The 21,297-nt window shown below is 40.9% G+C and overlaps 2 protein-coding genes across 5 annotated transcripts; both read left to right on the top strand.

Annotated features, from left to right (window-relative positions):
- The first annotated feature begins 351 nt into the window (after positions 1-351).
- On the top strand, positions 352-3,308 carry TCEANC (transcription elongation factor A N-terminal and central domain containing). 2 transcript variants are annotated; one of them, XM_081949203.1, is made up of 2 exons: positions 352-483; positions 2,128-3,308. In XM_081949203.1, exon 2 carries the CDS (start codon positions 2,136-2,138, stop codon positions 3,183-3,185), a length of 1,050 nt encoding a protein of 349 aa, XP_081805329.1. In that variant the 5' UTR covers positions 352-483; positions 2,128-2,135; the 3' UTR covers positions 3,186-3,308. The 2 variants fall into 2 exon arrangements, with proteins under 2 accessions (XP_081805329.1, XP_081805328.1); XM_081949202.1 differs by lacking the exon at positions 352-483 and adding an exon at positions 491-757.
- Positions 3,309-6,558: 3,250 nt separating this feature from the next.
- RAB9A (RAB9A, member RAS oncogene family) lies at positions 6,559-19,831 on the top strand. Of its 3 annotated transcripts, none has more exons than XM_081948442.1 (4): positions 6,559-6,757; positions 11,284-11,316; positions 11,554-11,599; positions 18,674-19,831. In XM_081948442.1, the coding sequence occupies exons 3-4, from the start codon at positions 11,595-11,597 to the stop codon at positions 19,311-19,313; spliced, it is 645 nt and encodes a 214-aa protein (XP_081804568.1). In that variant the 5' UTR covers positions 6,559-6,757; positions 11,284-11,316; positions 11,554-11,594; the 3' UTR covers positions 19,314-19,831. The 3 variants fall into 3 exon arrangements, with proteins under 3 accessions (XP_081804568.1, XP_081804570.1, XP_081804569.1); XM_081948444.1 differs by lacking the exon at positions 11,554-11,599 and adding an exon at positions 18,431-18,471; XM_081948443.1 differs by lacking the exon at positions 11,554-11,599 and having other exon boundaries at positions 6,560-6,757.
- Positions 19,832-21,297: the final 1,466 nt, after the last annotated feature.

Raw genomic sequence — 21,297 nt, forward strand, 5'->3', positions numbered from 1 at the left:
GCATAGAACCCAATGGATCATAACAGATGAATTTGCACAAAGCTAAAATGCAATTGGCTACTTCATTGTAGACAATGTAGAGTGTTCCAGATGAGCACGTCTTTAACAGTCAATGGAACTAAGGAGCACTAAAATTAATTTGAATTATTTCTGAATATTTACTGCTAAAATCCCACAAATACCGCAACCTCGAAGAAATTGCAACTAGCGTACCACACACTACTATAGCCTTTTTCAGTCTCTAAATATCAAAACTTCAACTCCCATACTTCTCAGCATTGGCTGTACACTCTTGGAATTGCGGCAGCTTCTCCGCACCTCCAGAGGGCGCTACACTTAGGGCTGAGCCAGAGAGAGAAGCGCCTCTTATACCCTCATTACTTTCACATATTCTTACTTTTTCTGATTGAGGGGCGGAGCCGCAGGCGAAGGGAGGCTGGAAGGGCGGAAGTCCTGCACCGGCCCTGTTGGGAGACTCTCCGGGTGAGGAAGAACCGACGCCGTGGTGGGGTTCGTCTTGGGTGGGGAAGAAAGCGCCCCCTGAACCTTGGGTGACACCACAGGAGGGAGCCCTTTCTTGTTACTGGGCTTCGGAGAAATCATCTAAAAACGAACTATTAGTATACTTAGCAGGGTACTGTTATGTAGTTCAGCCAGATAAAGCTTAAGCCATATGACAAAAATGTGGATATTAGCTGCAATAGCAGCAGCGTTTTCAAACGAAGAGCTCGTGTAAACTGTATGGAAATCGCATCAGGTGGATTTTCTTTTCTTTTTCTTTCTTTTGGGTAATACTTAATTTAGAAAAGCCATTTCTGTTGGTACCCCTTGTATCTGCATCTTCTGTCTCTCCTAATGTGTTTCTGGCTCAAACCTGTATAGTATAATTTTTTTTCTTGTTTCATATTTTCCTCCTCTTGTAAGTTCATGCTAAAAGTTAAGGATGACTATAAGCTGCCACTCCCAAACTCGTTAACTAAATCTTTCATCATTTCTAACTACCATGAGCAATGTTCACTGAAAGTGATGGGAATTGTAGCTCAAAGCTGAAGGCTGTTTTGTGAGGATGAGCCACATTTACGCAATATGTGATACCTCAAACTGTTTTTTGGTTTGCTTGTTTCAGGCATCACATGTCACAAATCCAGGCTTAGCTAAAACTACTACTTGTGGCTTATTCATTAAACAGTGATTAGGAAAGCCATATTTTAGAGCTTGTTTCTCGACCTTAGCCATTTGTGGACTTCAACTTCCAAAATTCTCCCAGATATTTTGGGAGTTGAAGTCCATACATCTTAAAATGGCTAAGGTTGAAAAACACTGTTTTAGAGGGATATGTAAGTTCTGACATATTTTCATGTGTGGTATAAAAGTAGAAGAGTCTAACCATTCAAGAATTTGTGAAAAAAATATATAGCTTAGAGCTCTGTATTAGAGAAGAGCTTCATTTTATGCCTCCCAAAATTCTGATGGTGAGAAATGCAAATAACCTGCAGTGTAACTTTTCAGATATGCTTATTAGTATAGGTATAAAGAAAAAACAACAACTGGCCAAACCCAAGGGAAAAAATAGAGAATGCTAATATTTTCCATATTGTATGGGTTTGGTACAACCCTACCAAGTGTGATCCAAGCTCTCCCTATGTCACAACTAAATTGTTCCCAACTATTGATTGTTTGAAAATATTAAATAACAACTGCTTTAAAAAATTAAAAAGATAATCTGTTTTATAGTAAAAGTTGTAGGAAAATTGTAAAGTGTAAATAAATGTTTATACACAAATATTAGTGGCCCAATATTAGAAACTTTAGATTTCCTTTTCATTATTTCTAGCCCAACAGAACGTTGGAACAAATTATATAAAGGAACTTTGCCCATTATTAGAAAAATATGCAAAAACAGAAGGAAAATGAACTAGATTTATCTGTGGAGAGTAACCAGAAAAAGAAAAAACACATTTTTATATATATACACACACACACAGGGGTGGAGGGGTGGCAGGGAGTGGTAAATGTTCAAATATGAAGAATTGTTTGAACCAGTTGTCTTATGTTATACTTTATTCTCCATGCAAAACTATATGATACACTGTAGTTTTAAAAATGCTTTTGCTACTTTTATTTCAGAATTTGCAATGTCTAACAGAAGCATTATCATGACTACAGCTGCTTGTATAGAGAATCTACTGCATAAAAAAAATTACCAAGATATTGGAAGTCATCTTGAATATCTTGAAACAGTTGATATGACTATAAATAATCTCCAAGAGACTGATATTGCCAAAGCTGTTTTCCAAATCCTCAAGAACTGTCCCTCTGTAGTACTGAAAAACAAGTCTAAGCATTTATTGTCGAAATGGAAAACACTTTATAAAAAATACCAATCAATGCATATTAAACCAGGACCCAGTAATATGGAAATATCTTTTAAGAATGATCAGGTAGTCTTGGAGAATAGAAACTTCTGTGAAAAAGGTCAGCTTGAAAAAGTAGATTCTGTCAGTTCTAACAATTGCTTGCCATCAGAAAAGAGTTCAAAAGCTGTTGGAAGTAATGTGCAAGAGGATTATGCAATTCAATCAGAACATCTGGGAGTCACATGCTTGGATAGCAAAATAAACCCCCCTGAGGATCCTATTACACCTCTAAGGTCTAAATGTGTGGAACTTCTTAACAAAGCTTTGCATGACTCTTCAGCAAGTAATGAACAAAATGAAAAGCATCACAAAATAGCAGAAGAAATTGAACAGCACATTTTTGCAATGTATGTAAAAAATAATATAAAATATAAAAACTGTATCAGGAGCAAAGTTTTAAACTTGAAAAATCCTAAAAATTTTCATTTAAAGACTAACTTGCTTTCAGGGTCTCTTAATCCCAAAACATTTGCTCATATGTCTGTGATGGAAATGGCACATGATGAACTGAAAGAGCTCAGGACTTCATTTACCGAGTCATCTGTTCTGGAACATCAGCTCCCCCAAAATATCAGTGGTACACATACAAGCAAAATAAAATGTAAGCACTGTGAAAAATATGATTGCACTATTACTGTCATTGCAAGGGGAGCCCTTTTCCTTCCTGGTTGGGTGCAGAATACAAATCCAGATGAACAAATGATGACTTATGTGATTTGTAATAAATGTGGAGAGCAATGGTACCACAACAGATGGATCTGTTTATGATTGTACATTACTTAGAAGTAAATATAAAATATGGTAATCCAGAGCAAATATTTGAATGTGGAAGTAGTGAAAATGCTTAAATGGTTTTGTGCTGTAATAAAATGATGTGAATTATTGAACAAATGATTGTAAAATATTGGAAATTGTTTAGAAAAGCAGAGTATGACTCAGGCCAGTTCATAATAACAAAGCAGCATTACTACAGTATAATGTCATGCAACTTACAGATAATAGGATATTTTAAAAGCATTGTTAAGCTAGTAACTTTTTACATTCATTTGAAGACTTAAATCTCTAGGAATGAAATTTCCTGACTATTTCATAATCCTTGAAATTCTTCGATCTTCGGTAGTTCTCATGAGAGGATCCAAGAGAGGTAATAAGGTATCCTTGATAATAAAGATCTCTCTCCCTCCCTCTTTCCCTCACTCCCTCTCTGTCACACTAACACACACAGACATATGAGATTGATATGAAGGCAGTGTAATTTTTGGAAATATGAATAGTTCTGTATGATTTCAGTTTAAGTTGAGGGCAAATCTATTTATTTAGCATATGGCAAATACATGGACTTGTAGTTGTTTATCAATTGCCATGTATTTCAAGAGCCAGGAGTTCTACAAAGATGTCTAATAACTGTTGTTAATTGCCAATTCTTCAATGTAGTCTGGCTGTCCATTGTTGCTAGTAGTTTGGTTCACACTATCGTGCTATCCAGGGTGCACCGCGAGGAGGCAAACTAGCATCACACCCAATGGTGGGATTCTATTTTTTTTAGTACCGGTTCTGTGGGCATGGCTTGGTGGGCGTGGCATGGCTTGGTGGGCATGGCAGGGAAGGATACTGTAAAATCTCCATTCCCTCCTCACTGTGGGGGAAGGTTACTGCAAAATCCCGATTTCCTCCCAATCAGCTGGGACTCGGGAGGCAGAGAATAGATGGGGACGGGACCAGTCAGGTGGTATTTACCGGTTCTCCAAACTACTCAAAATTTCCACTAACAAGTTTTCCAGAACTGGTTAGAACCTGCTGAATACCACCTCTGACCATACTCCAGAGGGGAAAATAATATGTTAATTTAATGTCTTTTATGATAATATAGCTCAATGTATTTATATCATACTAATATTAAAACAGCTTTATTGACTACCTGTAAATTTCCTGAACCAATTGAATATGCAGTTTCTTGACCTTTTAAAGACTTAAGTAGCTTTGAGTCCAGAGGACTAAGGAAATACCTTTTCCTAGAGCAGTGAGATGCCAGCTGTATTAAGCAAGGTGTTTTGTTATTTCTTACACTAAATTTGCTGATAGGTAGACAGATAGTGGCTATGTGTCAAGTTTCTATCTAGTCAGTCACAGTGTACTTTTCGGTACTGCATTTTTTGTGGAGAGATGGATTAGATCAATTTTATTCTAGGTGATCAAACTTTATAATTAATACAGATTTAATGTTTGATTTCTAGGTTTACTCAGTATGGTGGTTTTGGGTGTTCCTTATTGGATTCATCTTTTTTTCTAAGCTTTTATGCTAAAGCATTTTAATCTTGCCAATGTAAATAGTTACTAAATAATACTAAAAAAGAATATTATAATTAAAAAAAAGATTTTTACTTATTAAAATTATAGGGTTTTTTATTTCTGGAAGATTAATAAACTATTGAAGCACCTTAAAGACTAAAGCATTTGTTAGGTATTTGTGTTATTAGACTTTATAGCCCAACCCAAAATGTGCATATATGCATGCATACCCATCATACTAATCTCTTCTGAGATAAACGTTATGTAAAATTCAGAAAAGAAATGAAAAATAGCAAGCCAAACAAAATAAAGAAAGGGAAAAATTCAATATTTATTTCCCACCTTTATTCTTTTTACAAATAACTCAAAGTGGCAAACATCTTCAACACACTTTTCTCCTCCAATTTTCCCCACAACACCAACCCTTTGAGATGAATTGGATTGAGAGTGACTGGCCCAAGATCACCCAGGTGGCTTCCATAGCCAAAGGCAGAACTTTCCTGACAAAACCAGATCTCATTGTCTTATATACTGTAAGTGGGCAGAAGCATTCTTCTACTTGGTCATTTTACTTTTGACACACACTTCATTCAAACTACTTGTTATCTTTCTCCCAGCATCTGCTGCCACTCCCCCAGCATTTGTAAGCATTCTGCTAAGGTAAAGAGATTTATCTACTTGCTTTAATTTTTAGACTATCAATTGTTCACTGCATTTTTCATATCAAGAATAAGTATATTGGTCTTGGGTACATTTCAGAGTCATCCTCTGTTCAATCATATAGTCTTGTCATTGGATGCAAATTATTAGGGCTGTAAATAAATAATACAGCATTGGCTGTGTATAAATGTAAGTTTACGTCTCCAAGTAATATATCTCTAACATCACAACTCAGTTTAGTGTGCAACTAAACTTAGTGAAGCAAAGTGAAAATGGCTTAAAAAAAACCTATATTGTCCCATAAGCACTGTGAGGCAAAACAGACATCTCTCTTGAAAATGTGGATGATTAGGTGAGTATTTTATTGATAACCATTATAAAGTTTTGATGCAACATTCAGCAGAGATTGTGTGCTAGACCAAACCTTTTGCTCTGCCTTCTTCAGTGCTAAGGATAGAGAACGGGGCTACTTCATACATAGCTGAAATTTGCCTAATGATTTCACATTACATGTTGCAATGGAAAATATTTTTCCGAAGAGATTTGCAATAAGGCCTCATTTCACTAAATATTGTTTTATAAATCTATAGTGATAGCAACTAGATACCTTATATCCTGCAGGTCACTTTTAATTACTTCTCAATGAATGTATTTACTAACATTAGGCTCTCCTAATGTTAAACAATTTTCCGTTTGGAAAAACAATTATGCGTTCGTTTTTGTAAAGTTTAATTTCATTATTAGGGCTTCCAGTGATTACTTTGGATCGATTCCATCAAGTATATTGATCGTTGGTTCTTAGCAATCTTGTCCAAGTAGCCTAATTCAAAGGCATGAAATGTCAGAACCTAAAAAAAATACTTTATTGACTAGACCGGCAGAAAACGAAAGAGTTGCAGGAAAACTGACTAACTCAAGTGTTTCTCAACCTTGGTGACTTTAAGTCCTGTGGACTTCAACTCCCGGGATTCTGGGAGTTGAAGTCCACAGGACTTAAAAGTCGCCAAGGTTGAGAAACACTGGACTAACTACTTGTTCCGCGAAATTTTCAAGCCGGAACGAACGGTATTAGCTTCGGTGTTTTCCAGGGGCCCAGCAAGCAGAGCGGACACACGTAAAGAGGCGGGACGGGGCAGGCAGTCTCCAATTAGAACCGCGAGTCTGGGGGAGACGAGGCCCCGTAGCCTAGCAACAGCCTCCTTTCCGCTCAGTTGGGCCGAGAATCGGGGAGGCGAGGCTGTCCTCGTCTGATGTCACGTGAGGGCCAATGATTCCGCCCTCATAGCGCAGCCCCGGCCATGTTATTTCCCTCTCAAGCTCCCTCCCTTCCTCTCTGTCGCGGTGGCCGCAAGTGCTGCGGGCCAGTTATCGGCTCTCCGGTTTCTTGACAGGTGAGCGCGCCCCATCTCTGAGTCTGGCCTTTTACCATGGATGGGCTCAAGAAAGAGCCCAGTTCTTCCCGGGCTGCGGTTCCTGGCCCTGAAGACTCCGAGCGTCGGCTTGAGCTTTTAATGGCTGCTTACAGGAGATGGGGAGGAGGAATTAGTGATGTTTCCCTCGCCTCCCATCGGTTTTTTAGGAAAGGTTTTTCTGGGGGGGGGGGGTAGTCAGATTGAGAGTGGCTCTTGGTCGCTCCTTGGTGCAAGAGGGAGGTCCTAAGGACTACGTTGCTTGTAGGGACACTCGAACCCCTCCCCCCTCGGCCATTGGGGGCTGCAGAGTCACTTGCAAATGGTCCTGGCTGTAGGGCTTCCTAGCGTGAAACTTGAGGAAACAAAGCCTTGGGGGGGGGGCAGGTAGCAGTGCCTTATCCCGCACAATTACGCCCCCCTTTCCTTAACCTACAGGGAGAAAGTTGTCCTTGTAAGATGCCCCTCTGTTTTTTCCAGTGGCATGATTAAAAGTCCCGTGATCAGAAAGAGACGGCGGTTAGGTTGGGAAATTGCTTCCCTTCTGTACTTCTCAGTTGGCGCATGACCAAGTTATCCCTGGGGCAAATAAGCCAAACTGATTAAAATCACTGGACTGTGAGGACGGTTCAACAACTTATGTATGTCCTCTTTGTTGTATTTTTCATGTGGAAAATCCGTGGCCCTTCCGAGAAATAATCGAGCTACTTAGTTTGCTGCTCTGCCTGTTTTTGTTTTGATTAAATTGAGTTTAAAGAAGTATTTTTTTCCTCCTATTTGTGCAGTTAAGTGTAAAAAGTGACCTAGGTGAGGTAAGCTGTGTCTAGATGGATAAGAGAGCAAAGTAACCTTTTTAGCTGATTATGGAAACAATCAGATTTTTAAAAATTATTTTTCTTCTTTAGCTAGATGAAAAATTGTAGACTGTATTTACAGCATGTCACAGTATTTTAAAAGGAGAACAGTATCTAAAAGCAATTTTTAATTATAAACTCGGAGTAAAGAACTACCCTGACTTTTGTTTTCAACAAAACCAAATCAATGAAAACTGTAATTAAAGATATGGTGGGATTTTTTTACCCCAAGCTCATAGACTATATAGATCCACTCAAAAGAGGACACAAAGTATGTACTTTTGCTTGGTAAATGTTGCTTTTTTATAGTTCTCAGTTGGTTGTAATGAATTTGTTATGCTATATTATGCAAAACTACTCAAGTTGCTCTTCATAGAATATTTAGCTTTGAATTCTAAATTATTCTAATTTCTAAATATTCTATGTTCAATTTGAAACACTAAATAAAAGTGGTTTAATTTTTTGTTTGAATTCATTGGCACAGCATTATTAAATATTTCATATATACTATGACTTATGTTTTGATATATAGTTATGATTTTGTTGTATTTTTCAGTGAACTGTTTCCAAAAGTTCCATATTTATTTAGTGGCACAATAAAGACGCTGGTTTTATTTCTTAAGGAGATATATGGTCAACAGACCCTGGCAAATTGTTCCAGTGGTTATAGGATTTATAGTGGTTTATAGGATTTAAAGTTCAGTTTTATCATAGTTCTCATAATAATTCAAAATTCTAATAAAATATTCATACACAATTGTTTATTCATAATGGAAAAAGAGAATTGTTGAATGTTAGTGATCTATGGACTCTATTATTTAGATTACTGGAAAATTGCAGTTTTAAATGGCATCAAGTATATATGTAGTGAGTTTCTATATGATTATTTCTATAGGTTTATTTGAATAAGTCTCAAATAACTGGCCTTTTTTCCCAAGACTTTCAAATATGCATATCAGCTAGACTTATACTAAGCCATGAGTATAATTTAAAGCAGGGGTGTCAAACTGGCGGCCCGTGACCTGGTTGCATCACACGTAGGCCATACCCACCCCTGCTCCGCAAAGGCAAAAAATATCACAATACATCATATGCTGTCACATGACACGATCCAAGTTTGACACCCATAGTTTAAAGCATCACTTCTAAGACATTTTTCATTGGATTACAGCTATATAATCCTGTATATAGTAGGGATAACATTGTTAAAATAGTAAAACTATTCATAATTGAGTTCAAAAGTTGAGCATTTAATTAATGCTTCTGAAAGTAATGTGGAATATAAAAATTAAAAATATTAACATTATTCACTATTTCACTAGATATGATTAAATGTAGAATAAAACAATCTATTCCATAACTAGCAACGTGGTACCCTTATATTTGCCTAGCCAATGGCAAGAGATTGTTGGCAATAGTAATATATTATATCTTAAAGTATCCACTTCATCCCCTCTGTCTGATTTTTATAAATATGTTAATACTTCCTGTAATCATTGTGATACAATGGCCAATATACTGTGTTTCCCCCAAAATAAGACGTATCTCAAAAAAATAAGACCCAGCATGTTTTCTGCCTATGTGCCCAATATAAGCCCTATTCCCAAAATAACCCTGACTTAAGCGCCTGCACAACTGGCTGCCTGCCCATTCTATCTGGTTGCTTGCGGTGCTGCTGACACAAGATGAGGTGAAGTAAGGAGGTGAATCTTCCCCATGTGTACACTGGCTTACCTCAGCGCCCCCGCAGCCAGACCATCCATGCCCCAACAATTGCCTCATGACATCAGCACCAACAACCATGTGCAGCAAGAGCCCATATGGCTGCTGGCCCACTTCTTGCAGCGCGCCACCAGAGCAGGACACTGGGCAACGTGCTGGTGCCACAAACGCACCCCACATCAGCTTACCTCAGGGCCCCCGCAACCAGGCCATCCATTTCCCGACAACTGCCTTGTGAGGCAGCTCTACCCCCTGCCTTGCCTTGTGGTAACGGCACCAGCGCGTCACTTGGCCTTCTGTTCTGGTGCCATGGCAGGCCGGAAAAAGTGGGCTGGCGGACACGCAGGGTCTTGCTGGATGGGCTGCCTGAGCCACCCCCACGAGGTGAGGCAGGTGTTGGGACGTGGCTAGCTAGAGGTGCACCCTTGGTGTACCGTGCTCTAGGTGACACAAAGTAACCACTTCGTGCAGGTACTGAAGCCCATTGAAACCTATCAGAGAGCTAAAACTTTGTGAGTTAAGTTCTGGTTTAAGGTCCTGTGCAGAGCTTGAAGCATAATATAATTTTGCTTCTCTTGTTATAGATCAGCAAGGTATATGAAACATTTCATGAAATAAATATATTGCCAGTTTTGAGTTCTTATGCTTCGATTTAGGACATAACTGGACCAGTAGTTCCAGCCCATCCTGCTGCAAAGACACATGTACATAAATACATGATATTGCTGATTTATGCAAATTTTCACCCTTATTTGGATGCAAATATCTCCATTTTGTAGTTTTTAATTTGTTTTTTATGTCATTGGAAAGAATGTCATTTCTGCTACAAAACTCGCCACACTTCACTTTTGGATCCAGCCTTGTTTTGGTCAGAATTAAGGCCCAAAGATACTCATAATTTGCATACATGGATGCTCTGTTAAAAAGGTTACCTTTACCACCAGACTGTTTGACATATAAATGAGCTAGAGGTGTAAAATTTCACAGTTCAGCTGAATTTATTGTGGTGACCATGCTTTCAGTATATGAAACTCTTAAGATATAAATCCATAAATCAATCATCAAGGATGTTGCAAAACTGTGGTATATTAATTACCTTGTATTGGTTAGTGATGGCTAAGCCACTTGCCAAAGTAGTAAAATTGGCAAGTCTTATCACCTAGGGCAGGGGTCGGCAACCTTAAACACTCAAAGAGCCACAAAGGTCCTAACCGGAAGCCCCCCGTTCAGCTTTGGAGCCGACCGGAAGTCTGGTTCCCCCACCATAGAGTCTCCTCCTAGTGTGGCATCCTTTTTTCCTCTACCTGTCCTAACCGAAAGCCCTATCAATTGTGGAGCCGATCGGTGACAGGGAGCCGCAGCAGAGGGATGAAAGAGCCACATGCGGCTCCAGAGCCGTGGGTTGCCTACCACTGACCTAGGGGACATTCCTGAAACCAGGCAAGGCATCAGCCATGGATTTGCAGAATTGAAGAAAAAAACAAGAAAAGCCATTGTATCATCATTGAAGAAACAGTGTACACACAGAGCAGTAATTAGCTTTGTTTGTCTGCAGGCAATTCTATTCACCTTTCTATTTGACATGGAATGACCCAAAGGGTGACTTAATATAAAATATTCATATGAAGTTTAAATTCTAAATGTTATGTTGTTGCCTCCTCCCTCTCACTTACTTGTGAATAGTAAAAATACATAAGAATTCAATTTAATTTTTAAAAATGGGCATGCAAAGGTTTCATTTCACTGAAAACACATTGAAAGTAGTGAAATTTTATACATGCTTAAGTAATGTATAAGAATAATTTGATTATAACTTCCTTTGGAACATATTAAGTATATTCCATATCATAATAAAACAAAGTATATTAATTTTAAAATGCATACCTGGCAATATGTTTTCAGTAGTAATATAATATCTCTCTTTTTTGGCAGGTATTTAATTATGATTTACACTGAACAGTAAAGGTAACTATTTTTTATCAAATGTTTCACATAGTAATAATACTTATATTTAAATGATAAATAAATAGAACATTTGTGACAAAAATATAAATATGATCATTTTATGGCTATGCATATCCATATAAAGAGAAGTAGCAAAGGAAGATTAGATATTAATCTAGTTGTTAGACATAATGTATGTTGGAAAGAGGTTTCAAATAGACTATTTTCCAATGTTTATGTTGTGATATGCATGTTTAGAAAAAAAATCCAAAATGACTTGACTGAGAAGACAACTACAAATGCAGTAAGTTCAAAGTAACAAATATATTTATTTATTAAATTTATATGTCACCGCTCTCAAACTTCGAGGTGACTCGGAGTGGCAGAGTAATAATAACAAATACAATACAATAGCAGAGGTGGAAGGGACCTTGGAGGTCTTCTAGTCCAACCCCCTGCCTAGGCAGGAAACTCTATACCGTTCTAGACAAATGACTATCCAACATCTTATTAAAGACTTCCAGTGTTGGGGCATTCACAACTTCTGGAGGCAAGCTGTTCCACTGATTAATTGTTCAGGAAATTTCTCCTCAGTTCTAAGTTGCTTCTCTCCTTGATTAGTTTCCACCCATTGCTTCTTGTTCTACCCTCAGGTGCCTTGGAGAATAGTTTGACTCCCTCTTCTTTGTGGCAACCCCTGAGCTATTGGAACACTGCTATAATGTCTCCCCTAGTCCTTCTTTCTATTAAACTAGACATACCCAGTTCCTGCAACTGTTCTTCATATGTTTTAGTCTCCAGTCCCCTAATCATCTTTGTTGCTCTTCTCTGCACTCTTTCTAGAGTCTCCACATCTTTTCTACATCGTGGCGACCAAAACTGAATGCAGTATTCCAAGTGTGGCCTTACCAAGGCATGATAAAGTGGTATTAACACTTCACGTGATCTTGATTCTATCCCTCTGTTTATGTAGCCTAGAACTGTGTTGGCTTTTTTGGCAGCTGCTGCACACTGCTGGCTCATATTTAAATGGTTGTCCAGTAGGACTCCAAGATCCCTCTCACAGTTACTACTATTGAGGAAGGTACCACTTATATCAGCGATGACTAACCTTTTTTGGCTCGCGTGCCACAAGTGGGGGGAGCGCAGGGGGGTCATGTGCGGGCGTGCCGCACCCATAATGCAACGTGTGACCCCCCACAGTGCGCATGTGTGCACAACGTGCAAACCCGCCCATTTTTACATGCTTTTTTCGCCCTCCCCAGGCTCCAGAGGCTTTATAGGAGGCTGGGGAGGGCGAAAAGAGCCTCCCCCGCCCCCGAGACCCTCCGGAGGCTTCAGGGACCATCCGGAGGCTTCCCTGAAGCCTTTGGAACTCTTAAAACCACCTTCCAAGCAAACTGGAAGTGACTTCCGGTTTGCTCGGAGGATGGTTTTAAGCGCTCCGAAGGCGTCAGGGAAGCCTCCGGACGGCCCCTGAAGCCTTCGGAACGCTTAAAACGACCCTCCAAGCAACCCGGAAGTCACTTCCGGTTTGCTCGGAGGGTGGTTTTAAGCATTCCAAAGGCTTCAGGGAAGCCTCCGGACGGTCCCTGAAGCCTCCGAAGGGCCTCCGGGGGGCGGGGGAGGCTCTTTTCGCCCTCCCCAGGCTCATATAAAGCCTCTGGAGCCTGGGGAGGACAAAAAATGGCTTTTAAAAAGGTGAACTCAGCTGGCCAGCGCGTGCATGCGCGCTGGCCAGCTGACAGGGCAGCGCCTCCCATGCCCTGACAAATGGCTCCGCGTGCCACGCGTGCCAGAGGATCGCCATCACTGACCTATACTGTACTTGTGCATTTCGTTTTTCTTGCCTATATGTAGAACCTTACTCTTTCCCCATTGAATTTCATTTTATTAGATAGTGCCCAATGTTCAAGTTTGCCAAGATCCTTCTGTATCTTAAGCCTGTCTTCTGGAGTGTTGGCTATTCCTGCCAGCTTGGTGTCATCTGCAAATTTGATGAGTTCCCCATTTATTCCCTCATCCAAATCATTGTTGAAGATGTTGAAGAGTACTGGGCCTAAAACAGAGCCTTGGGGTACTCCACTGTATACTTCCCTCCATGTAGATGCAGTTCCACTGAGGACTACACGTTGAGTGCAGTTGGTCAGCCAGTTACGAATCCATCTGGTGGTGATGCTGTCCAACCCACATTCTTCTACTTTATCTAGTAGTAGGTTATGGTCTACCTTATCAAATGCCTTACTGAAGTCCAAGTAAACTATATTGACTGCATTCCTCTGGTCCACTAATTTTGTCACTGTGTCAAAGAATGCAATAAGATTAGTCTGGCATGATCTGTTTTTAAAATTATATTTCACTATGTAACAATACGTACAGATAAAAACAATTATAAATAGAAAAATAGAAATATAGATTAAAATTACAAAATCAAAAGTAAATACCGTAGTTTTCGGAGTATAAGACGCCCCGAAGTATAAGACACACCTAGCTAATAGGGAGGAAAACAAGGGGGGGGGGGAAATCTGCCTCTGCCTTCCAGCAATTTTCCACCTTGCAGCAAACAGTACAGACAATATACACTGTTTGTGGTGTTACATTTCAGACTATACTTCTACAGATACTGTTAAAATTGATGTCGCTTTCTGGAAGTATATGTTATTGTCTGCTATTTAAAAGAAGATACAGTAGCACTGGACCTCTTCAGATCAAGCATTTATTTTAAAAAGCTTCATTTTGTTAAGTTGTCTAGAACAATAATAAAGCAGTCTTTAAAAAATAATTTGAACATTGAATCATTTGAACATTCTGTAGGCATTTATAGTTATTGACTTGCCTCCTTGCAGCAAACAGTCTGTTTCAGTGTAGCCTGATTAGAAGAAGAAAAAATCTGCCTCTGCCTCCCAGCACTTGCAGCAAACAGCCTGTTTCAATTTCAGTTTCAGCAGGGCCTCCCGATGATCAGCTGTTTCAGGCTGCAAGGATTGCCATAGCCCCGTGATGGCAAACCTATGGCATGCGTGCCACAGGTGGCATGTGGAGACATTTGTTAGGTCACGCAAGGCGTTGCCTCGTAGGCTGACTTTGGCCTTTTTTGGCCATTTTTCTAAATCTTAATTTTTCTTTAATCTAAACTCAGTACCCCATAATGACAAAGTGAAAACAATTTTAGAAATGTCTGTAAATTTATTAAAAAGAAACAAAACCTCAAATATCAAATTGGCATAAGTATTCAGAATCTTCACTCAATACTTTGTTGAAGCACCTTTTGCAGCAATTGTCTATGGCAGTGATGGTGAACCTTTTTTGGCTCGCATGTGTGCATGGCAGGCACTTCCTCCCTATTTTTTGCATGCATTTTTCTCCCTCCCCAGGCTCCAGAGGCTTTATAGGAGCCTGGTGAGGGCGAAAAGAGCCCCCCCCCTTGAAGGCCCTCCAGAGGCTTCAGAGACCTTCAGGAGGCTTCCGTTCCCGAACCTCCGGTTTGCCCATAGGGCCGTTTTTTTGCACTCCAGAGGCTTTAGGGAAGCTCCTGAAGCCTCCGGAGGGCCTCCAGGACAAGGAGGCTCTTTTCACCCTCACCAGGCTCCTATAAAGCCTCTGGAGCCTGGGGAGGGAGAAAAATGGCTTTAAAAAAGGCTGAACTCAGCTGGCCAGCGCATGCATGTGTGCTGGCCGTCTGACAGGGCCATGCCTCACGTGCCCTGACAAATGACTCCACGTGCCACTTGTGGCACGCGTGCCATAGGTTCGCCATCCCGGGTCTATGGAGATACTCAGTCATCCAGGTCATGGTTGTCCCAAAGGTGGTTTTTCAAGAGGTAACTGGACCAGGAAGTCCAGTTGCCTCTTGGAAAACCACCTTTGGCAGCAATTAAAGCCTCGAGTCCTTTTGGATACGACATGACAAGCTTTGCACACCTGGATTGGGGGATTTCCTGCCATTCTTCCTTGTAAATCTTCTCAAACTCAATCAGGTTGGATGGCGACCATCGGTGGACAGCCATTTTCAGATCCCTCCTGAAATGTTCGATAGGGTTCAAGTCTGGGCTCTGGCTGGGCCAATTTAGGACATTCACGGAGTTCTTCCTTAGCCACGCCTGTGTTGCCTTGGCTGTGTGCTTAGGATTGTTGTCATGTTGGAAAATGAATCTTCGGCTCAGTCTGATGTCCTGAGTGCTGTGGAACAGGTTTTCATGGAGGATATCCCTGTACTTTGCTCCATTCAGCTTTTCCTCAACCTGAAAAACACCCCCACAGCATGATGCTTCACTGTTGGGATGATATTGGGCAGGTGATGAGTGGTGCCTGGTTTCCTCCAGACATAACATTTAGAATTGAGGACAAACAGTTCAATCTTAGTTTCCTCAGACCAGAGAATCTTCTTCCTCGCTTCCTGAAAGTCCTTTAGCTGCTGTTTTGCAAACTCCCAAGTGGGCTTTCATGTGTTTTGCACTGAGGAGAGGCTTCCATCTAGCCAATCTGCCATACAGCTGAGATTGATGGAGGGCTGCAGTGATGGTTGTCCTTCTGGAACTCTGTCTCATCTCCATACAGGATCTCTGGAGCTCAGAGTGACCATTGAGTTCTTGATCACCTCTCTTACTAAGGTTCTTCTTCCCCAATTGCTCAGTTTGACTGGACAACCAGCTCTTGGGAAGAGTCCTGGTTGTGCCAAATGTCTTCCATTTGAGAATTATGGAGGCCACTGTGCTCGTTGGAACCTTCAGGGCAGCAAAACATTTATTGTAACCTTCCCCAGATCTGTGGCCTGTAATAATCCTGTGAGACCTGTCACAATCTGATCACTTAGGAAAAAAAACCTGGACTCCAGTTGATTTTTAAAAAAAAAACATTTTACTAGATTATAGAATAAAATACAAAAGCAAATAGGACACAGTGGGCAGGAGAAAGGGAAAGAAAACTGAGGGACAAAAGGAAATAGTTGAATTCTGACTCCCTCTGTGGCAGTAGAATAAAGCATTATCATTGAACCTCAACTTTTTACTTTTACATAATATAAACCAGCCATTTCTATAACAAAAAAATTCTAATCAGTAATCGACTCCATTTGATTGAAGTGAAAGGTACTTTTACTAAAAGATGCCGGTTGCAGTAAAATCAGGCAGAATCTGAGTTTCCCAGGCAGCACACAACACTTTCCTTCATTCCCTGTCCCTCTCCCAATGACCAGTCCAAATCCAGCCAATGCAATGCCACTGAGATGTTTTGGAAACGCTGAGGTATTTGGGCTGTTAAATTTCCACACTCAAGGTAAACGGCCTGGGAGATGCCTGGCACGAACTGGTTCCATGTTGATCTGCTCTTCCTCAGCTGTTATTCCTCCCTCCCTGATTCCCACAATAAATACATACAGGTTTATTGCCCATTTCTCCAACCCCCTTGTTCCCCCCTCCCCAGTCTTTTGATGGCAGGACGTCAGCAATGTGCCAAGCTAATAATGGTGGACTGACAAATCCTGTTTTTATTATTTAAAAAAATTGATTTGCCATGTTTTCTGCATGTAGATACAGAGACAATATTATTTTAGAGCAGGGGTCTGCAACTCAAAGAGCCATTTAGACACGTTTCTCACAGAAAACACAAAACCTGGGTGGACATGGCCAACTTGACATCACTCACTCCCACCCAATCACATGACCCCACCCAGCCACGCCTACCCAGGTTTTGTGGCTCCTGGTGTCTTCTGTGGAAAACAGGTATCTATCTCTGTGTCTCTCTCTTTCTGTCTCATCTCTCTCTCTCTCTCTCTCTCTCTCTCTCTCTCTCTCTCTCTCTCTCTCTCTCTCTCTCTCTCTCTCTCTCTCTCTCTCTCTCTCTCTCTCTCCCTCCCTCCCTCCCTCCCTCCCTCCCTCCCTCCCTCCCCCCCTCTCCCTCCCTCCCTCCCTCCCTCTCTCTCTCTCGTGTGTGTGTGTGTGAGAGAGAGAGAGAACCATTTCCAAAAACAGGCGAAAGTTGTTTTGTTTTGCTGATGATGTTCTTTTTTGGGTGCTTTTAAACATGATTTAAATCAAGAGTCATTTCAGGTTCCCAGATAAATGAAGCTCTTTTGTCTCCCTGCTGTAGCTCCCTAGCTGAACCCACCACTGGCTGGCCCTGCCCCTCGCCCTGCCCTCCCAGTCACTCCTCGCCTGGCCTGAGAAGGTGGGGGATGGAGACTTGCTCCATATTCCAGAGCAGGAGCAAAGCGTCCCTGTACATGCCTCATCTCGTAGGCACTTCTTCTGGCCTTTGTTGGTGCTGCGCTCATCTCGGTCACTGGGGAATATCTGCAACTTGCTCTCTGCCCCGAGACACTGCCCCGGCCCAGCTGCGGCCGATGCTGCTTCTGTTGCTGCCTCCATGGCCTGCCCACTGCTCTCGTAGTACCTTTCACAACACAGTTAAATTAATGTGCTTCACAATGGAGGAGACGGTGTTCCCTCTTCCTCCTGGAGCCCATTATGACATGGAGCATTGGCCACAGCTGGGCCTGGCCAGTGTCTCGGGGTGGCGAGCAAGTCGTGTGTCTCCCCAAGCGATCTAGGTGGGTGCAGCACCAACAAGGGCCAGAAGAAGCCCCCGCGAGATGAGGCAAGTACAGGGGCACTTCGCTCCTGCTCTGGAATATGGGGGGAGTTTCCATCCCCCGCTGTCACCCTTACCTTCTCAGGCCAGGCCAGGCGTGACTGGGAGGGAAGAGTGGGGGGTGGGGCCAGCAAGTGATTGGTTCAGCCGACAGGGAGCCACAACAGGGGGATGAAAGAGCCGCATGTGGCTCCAGAGCCGCAGGTTGCCAACACCCATCGTAAAGGAAAAGATATTCATTGAACATTAACATAGATTTACTTTATCCAGGATTTCATTTGAAATAGTATCTACATTTTTACAGTAATACTTTGTTTTCTCTAATTCTCCTTAATGAGTGAACATTTCATTTAAAATAAAATCTTGGCGATCCCCTTAGACTGTAGCACATAGGGCTCCTCTGTTCTCCACTGTCTCCCAGAGTTTTCATTCATGTTCATTGTGTTGATTACACTAACCATCTCATTCTCTGCCGTCTCCTTTTCCTTTTCCCTTCGATTGTTTTCAACATCTGGGTCTTTTCCAATGAGTCCACTCTTCTCATTAGGTGGCCAAAGTATTTCAACTTCAGTCTCTGTCTTTCCAAAGGTCAGTATTCTCCATTAGAATACTGTACGAATTTCTGCCTAATTTGTGGAATATGCAGTATCTAATTATACTAAAATCAGTCTGTTCTTTTTGATGAATAAAGAAAATATTTTTGATTGATTCACTCAAATATAGAGTTAATATTTCATGATGAATTTATGCTGAAATGTTTGCAACATGTGAGTTTTGTTTTATTTTGCAGATCTGGAGATCATAAAAGATCTATTCTTGAAACAATGGCAACAAAATCATCGCTCCTTAAAGTAATCCTGTTAGGAGATGGAGGAGTTGGAAAGAGTTCAATTATGAACAGATATGTTACTAACAAATTTGATACCCAGTTATTTCATACAATAGGTGTAGAATTCTTAAATAAAGATCTGGAAGTGGATGGACACTTCGTCACAATGCAGATATGGGACACTGCAGGCCAGGAACGGTTTAGGAGCTTGAGGACTCCCTTCTACAGAGGTTCTGACTGTTGCCTTCTCACTTTCAGTGTAGATGATTCTCAAAGCTTCCAAAATCTGAGCAACTGGAAAAAAGAATTCATTTACTATGCAGATGTGAAAGAGCCTGAAACATTCCCTTTTGTGATACTGGGTAATAAAATTGATATAACTGAGAGACAAGTATCTACAGAAGAAGCCGAGGTCTGGTGCAGAAACAATGGCAACCATCCTTACTTTGAAACAAGTGCAAAAGATGCCATTAATGTTGCAGCAGCTTTTGAGGAAGCTGTCCGAAGAGTTCTTGCTACTGATGATAGATCAGATCACTTGATTCAAACAGATACAATAAATCTTCACCGAAAGCCCAAACCTAGTTCATCATGCTGTTGACTATTTAGCTTTATCTCTTGGTTCAATATCATTCTTAACTCGGAATAATAGAACATATGATTCATTGGATGACACTTAATATATTAAACTGTCATATTTTACTGCTTTATGTGCTGGCCAGAAGATTCTGTTCTATGTGACCTATTGCTAAATAAATGGTATCTGACATTTGGGGAAAGTATTAACTCAAGAATTCATTTAATTTAAATGTTGTTTGAATAATAAATTATATACTAAAACTTGAAAGTTCTAGAAGCACTACTTGGGGACTCAGTTGAGGAATATAAATTTTATATCTAGGTGTATATTTTTGAGGTCACTAATCCATGTTTTGCTTCACTAAAACCTTTTTCATAAAGCAATATTAGTAGATAGTACATTCTTATTCACGATTGCATCTTTAATCTATTTTTTAAAAATCTGATTTAATATAAATATTTTAAGGGCTTTTGCTATTTGCCTAGTGTCACTGAGCTGCCTGTAGATTTTAAGTTAGATAATAAATCTGCATATATGGAGCCTGTGTGTGTTTGTCTTTATCTGCTCTTCTTGCCCAACACGGGGCAGTAGATAATACATTACTAGGTTTCTTTTTAAAAAAAATTGGCTGCAGTATGTATTAAATCTTGACATAAATTGTCAGGTTTTTAAACTACATTAGCTTGACTCAGTTTTGACTGAAAATATGTGAATGAAATCCCAGACAGATTTGTTGAGTTTTCAGTGAGAATTACAGTCTTCGACTTTATGACCACAATTGAGTCCAACATTTCTGTTGCTAAGCAAATCAGTTTTGCTCTATTTCCTTTCTTGCCACAGTTCTTAAGTCAGGGGTGTCCAAACTTGGCAACTTTAAGACTTGAGGACTTCAACTCCCAGAATTCCCCAGCCGCTGTCTTAAAGTTGCCAAGTTTGGACACCCCTATCTTAAGTGAATTACTGCAGTTGCTAAATTAGTACCATGGTTGTTAAGGGAATCTGACTTCCACATTGACTTTGCTTGTCAGGCCGCAAAGGGTGATCACATGATCTCCAGAGACTGCAACCGTCATATATACAGTTGCCAGATGCCTGAATTTTGGTGATGTGACCATGGTCATTAAGTCTGAAAATGTTGTATGTCACTTTTTTCAGTGACATTGTAACTTTAGATGTGTCACTAAACTAATAAATTGTACGTCAAAAACTACCTGTATACTACAAATATTTTTACAAGGCAGAAATCTTAAAACTAGTGTAGGGCTAACTTGGAACAAGACAACTTGCAAATCACATGATGTTTACAAATACCATGTAAATGAAATGTTCACTGCTCCAAGTCAAACATCTTTATTCCATTTCCAATTATACTATCTTTACATTTCTGTTCTGACCCCCTCCTCTTGTATACCAAGACACTCCGACACAAAGTCTCTTCAAAGATGTTTATTGACATACAGGTTCCACCTTGGCAGCAATCCAGACTGCCAAGGTCAAGATAGCACTCTGGGCAGCAATCCAGCTACAGCGACACCCCTTGGCAGCAATCCAGCTACCAAGCTCCAGATAATCACCTTAGCAGCCAAGGTCCAGGGAACAGATTGACAGTAATCCAGGTAAAATCTTTAGCAGCAATCCAGCCTGCCAAAGTACGACACAGATCTGAGCTTCTCCAACTCCAATGATCAGTTGATTCCTGCAAAGGGTGTGTCCACAAGCAGTCCCTTTATAGTCTGGAGAGGAGTCTAATGATCAGCAGCTGAGAGCCATTATCTCCGGTAATTGCTCAATTGCTCCTTACGCCGGGTAGCACGTCGGTAACGAGCATCTAATAGCTCACTGCTGTCTGACTCACTGTCCTGTGACTCCTCTCCACTGCTCCAAGGCATGACATCAGGAGCCCCCTTCCTTTGGCTTTCACCACTGCTCCATGCCTCAGGCGCCCCCTGGTGGCCAACCAGCCTCTCTGCGCCCTGCTCAGCGTCGGAACCCTGTCCAGGGTCCC

This window comes from Natrix helvetica, assembly GCF_964273705.1.
Source record: "Natrix helvetica genome assembly, chromosome: 3".
In the NCBI taxonomy this organism is placed as follows: domain Eukaryota; kingdom Metazoa; phylum Chordata; class Lepidosauria; order Squamata; family Natricidae; genus Natrix; species Natrix helvetica.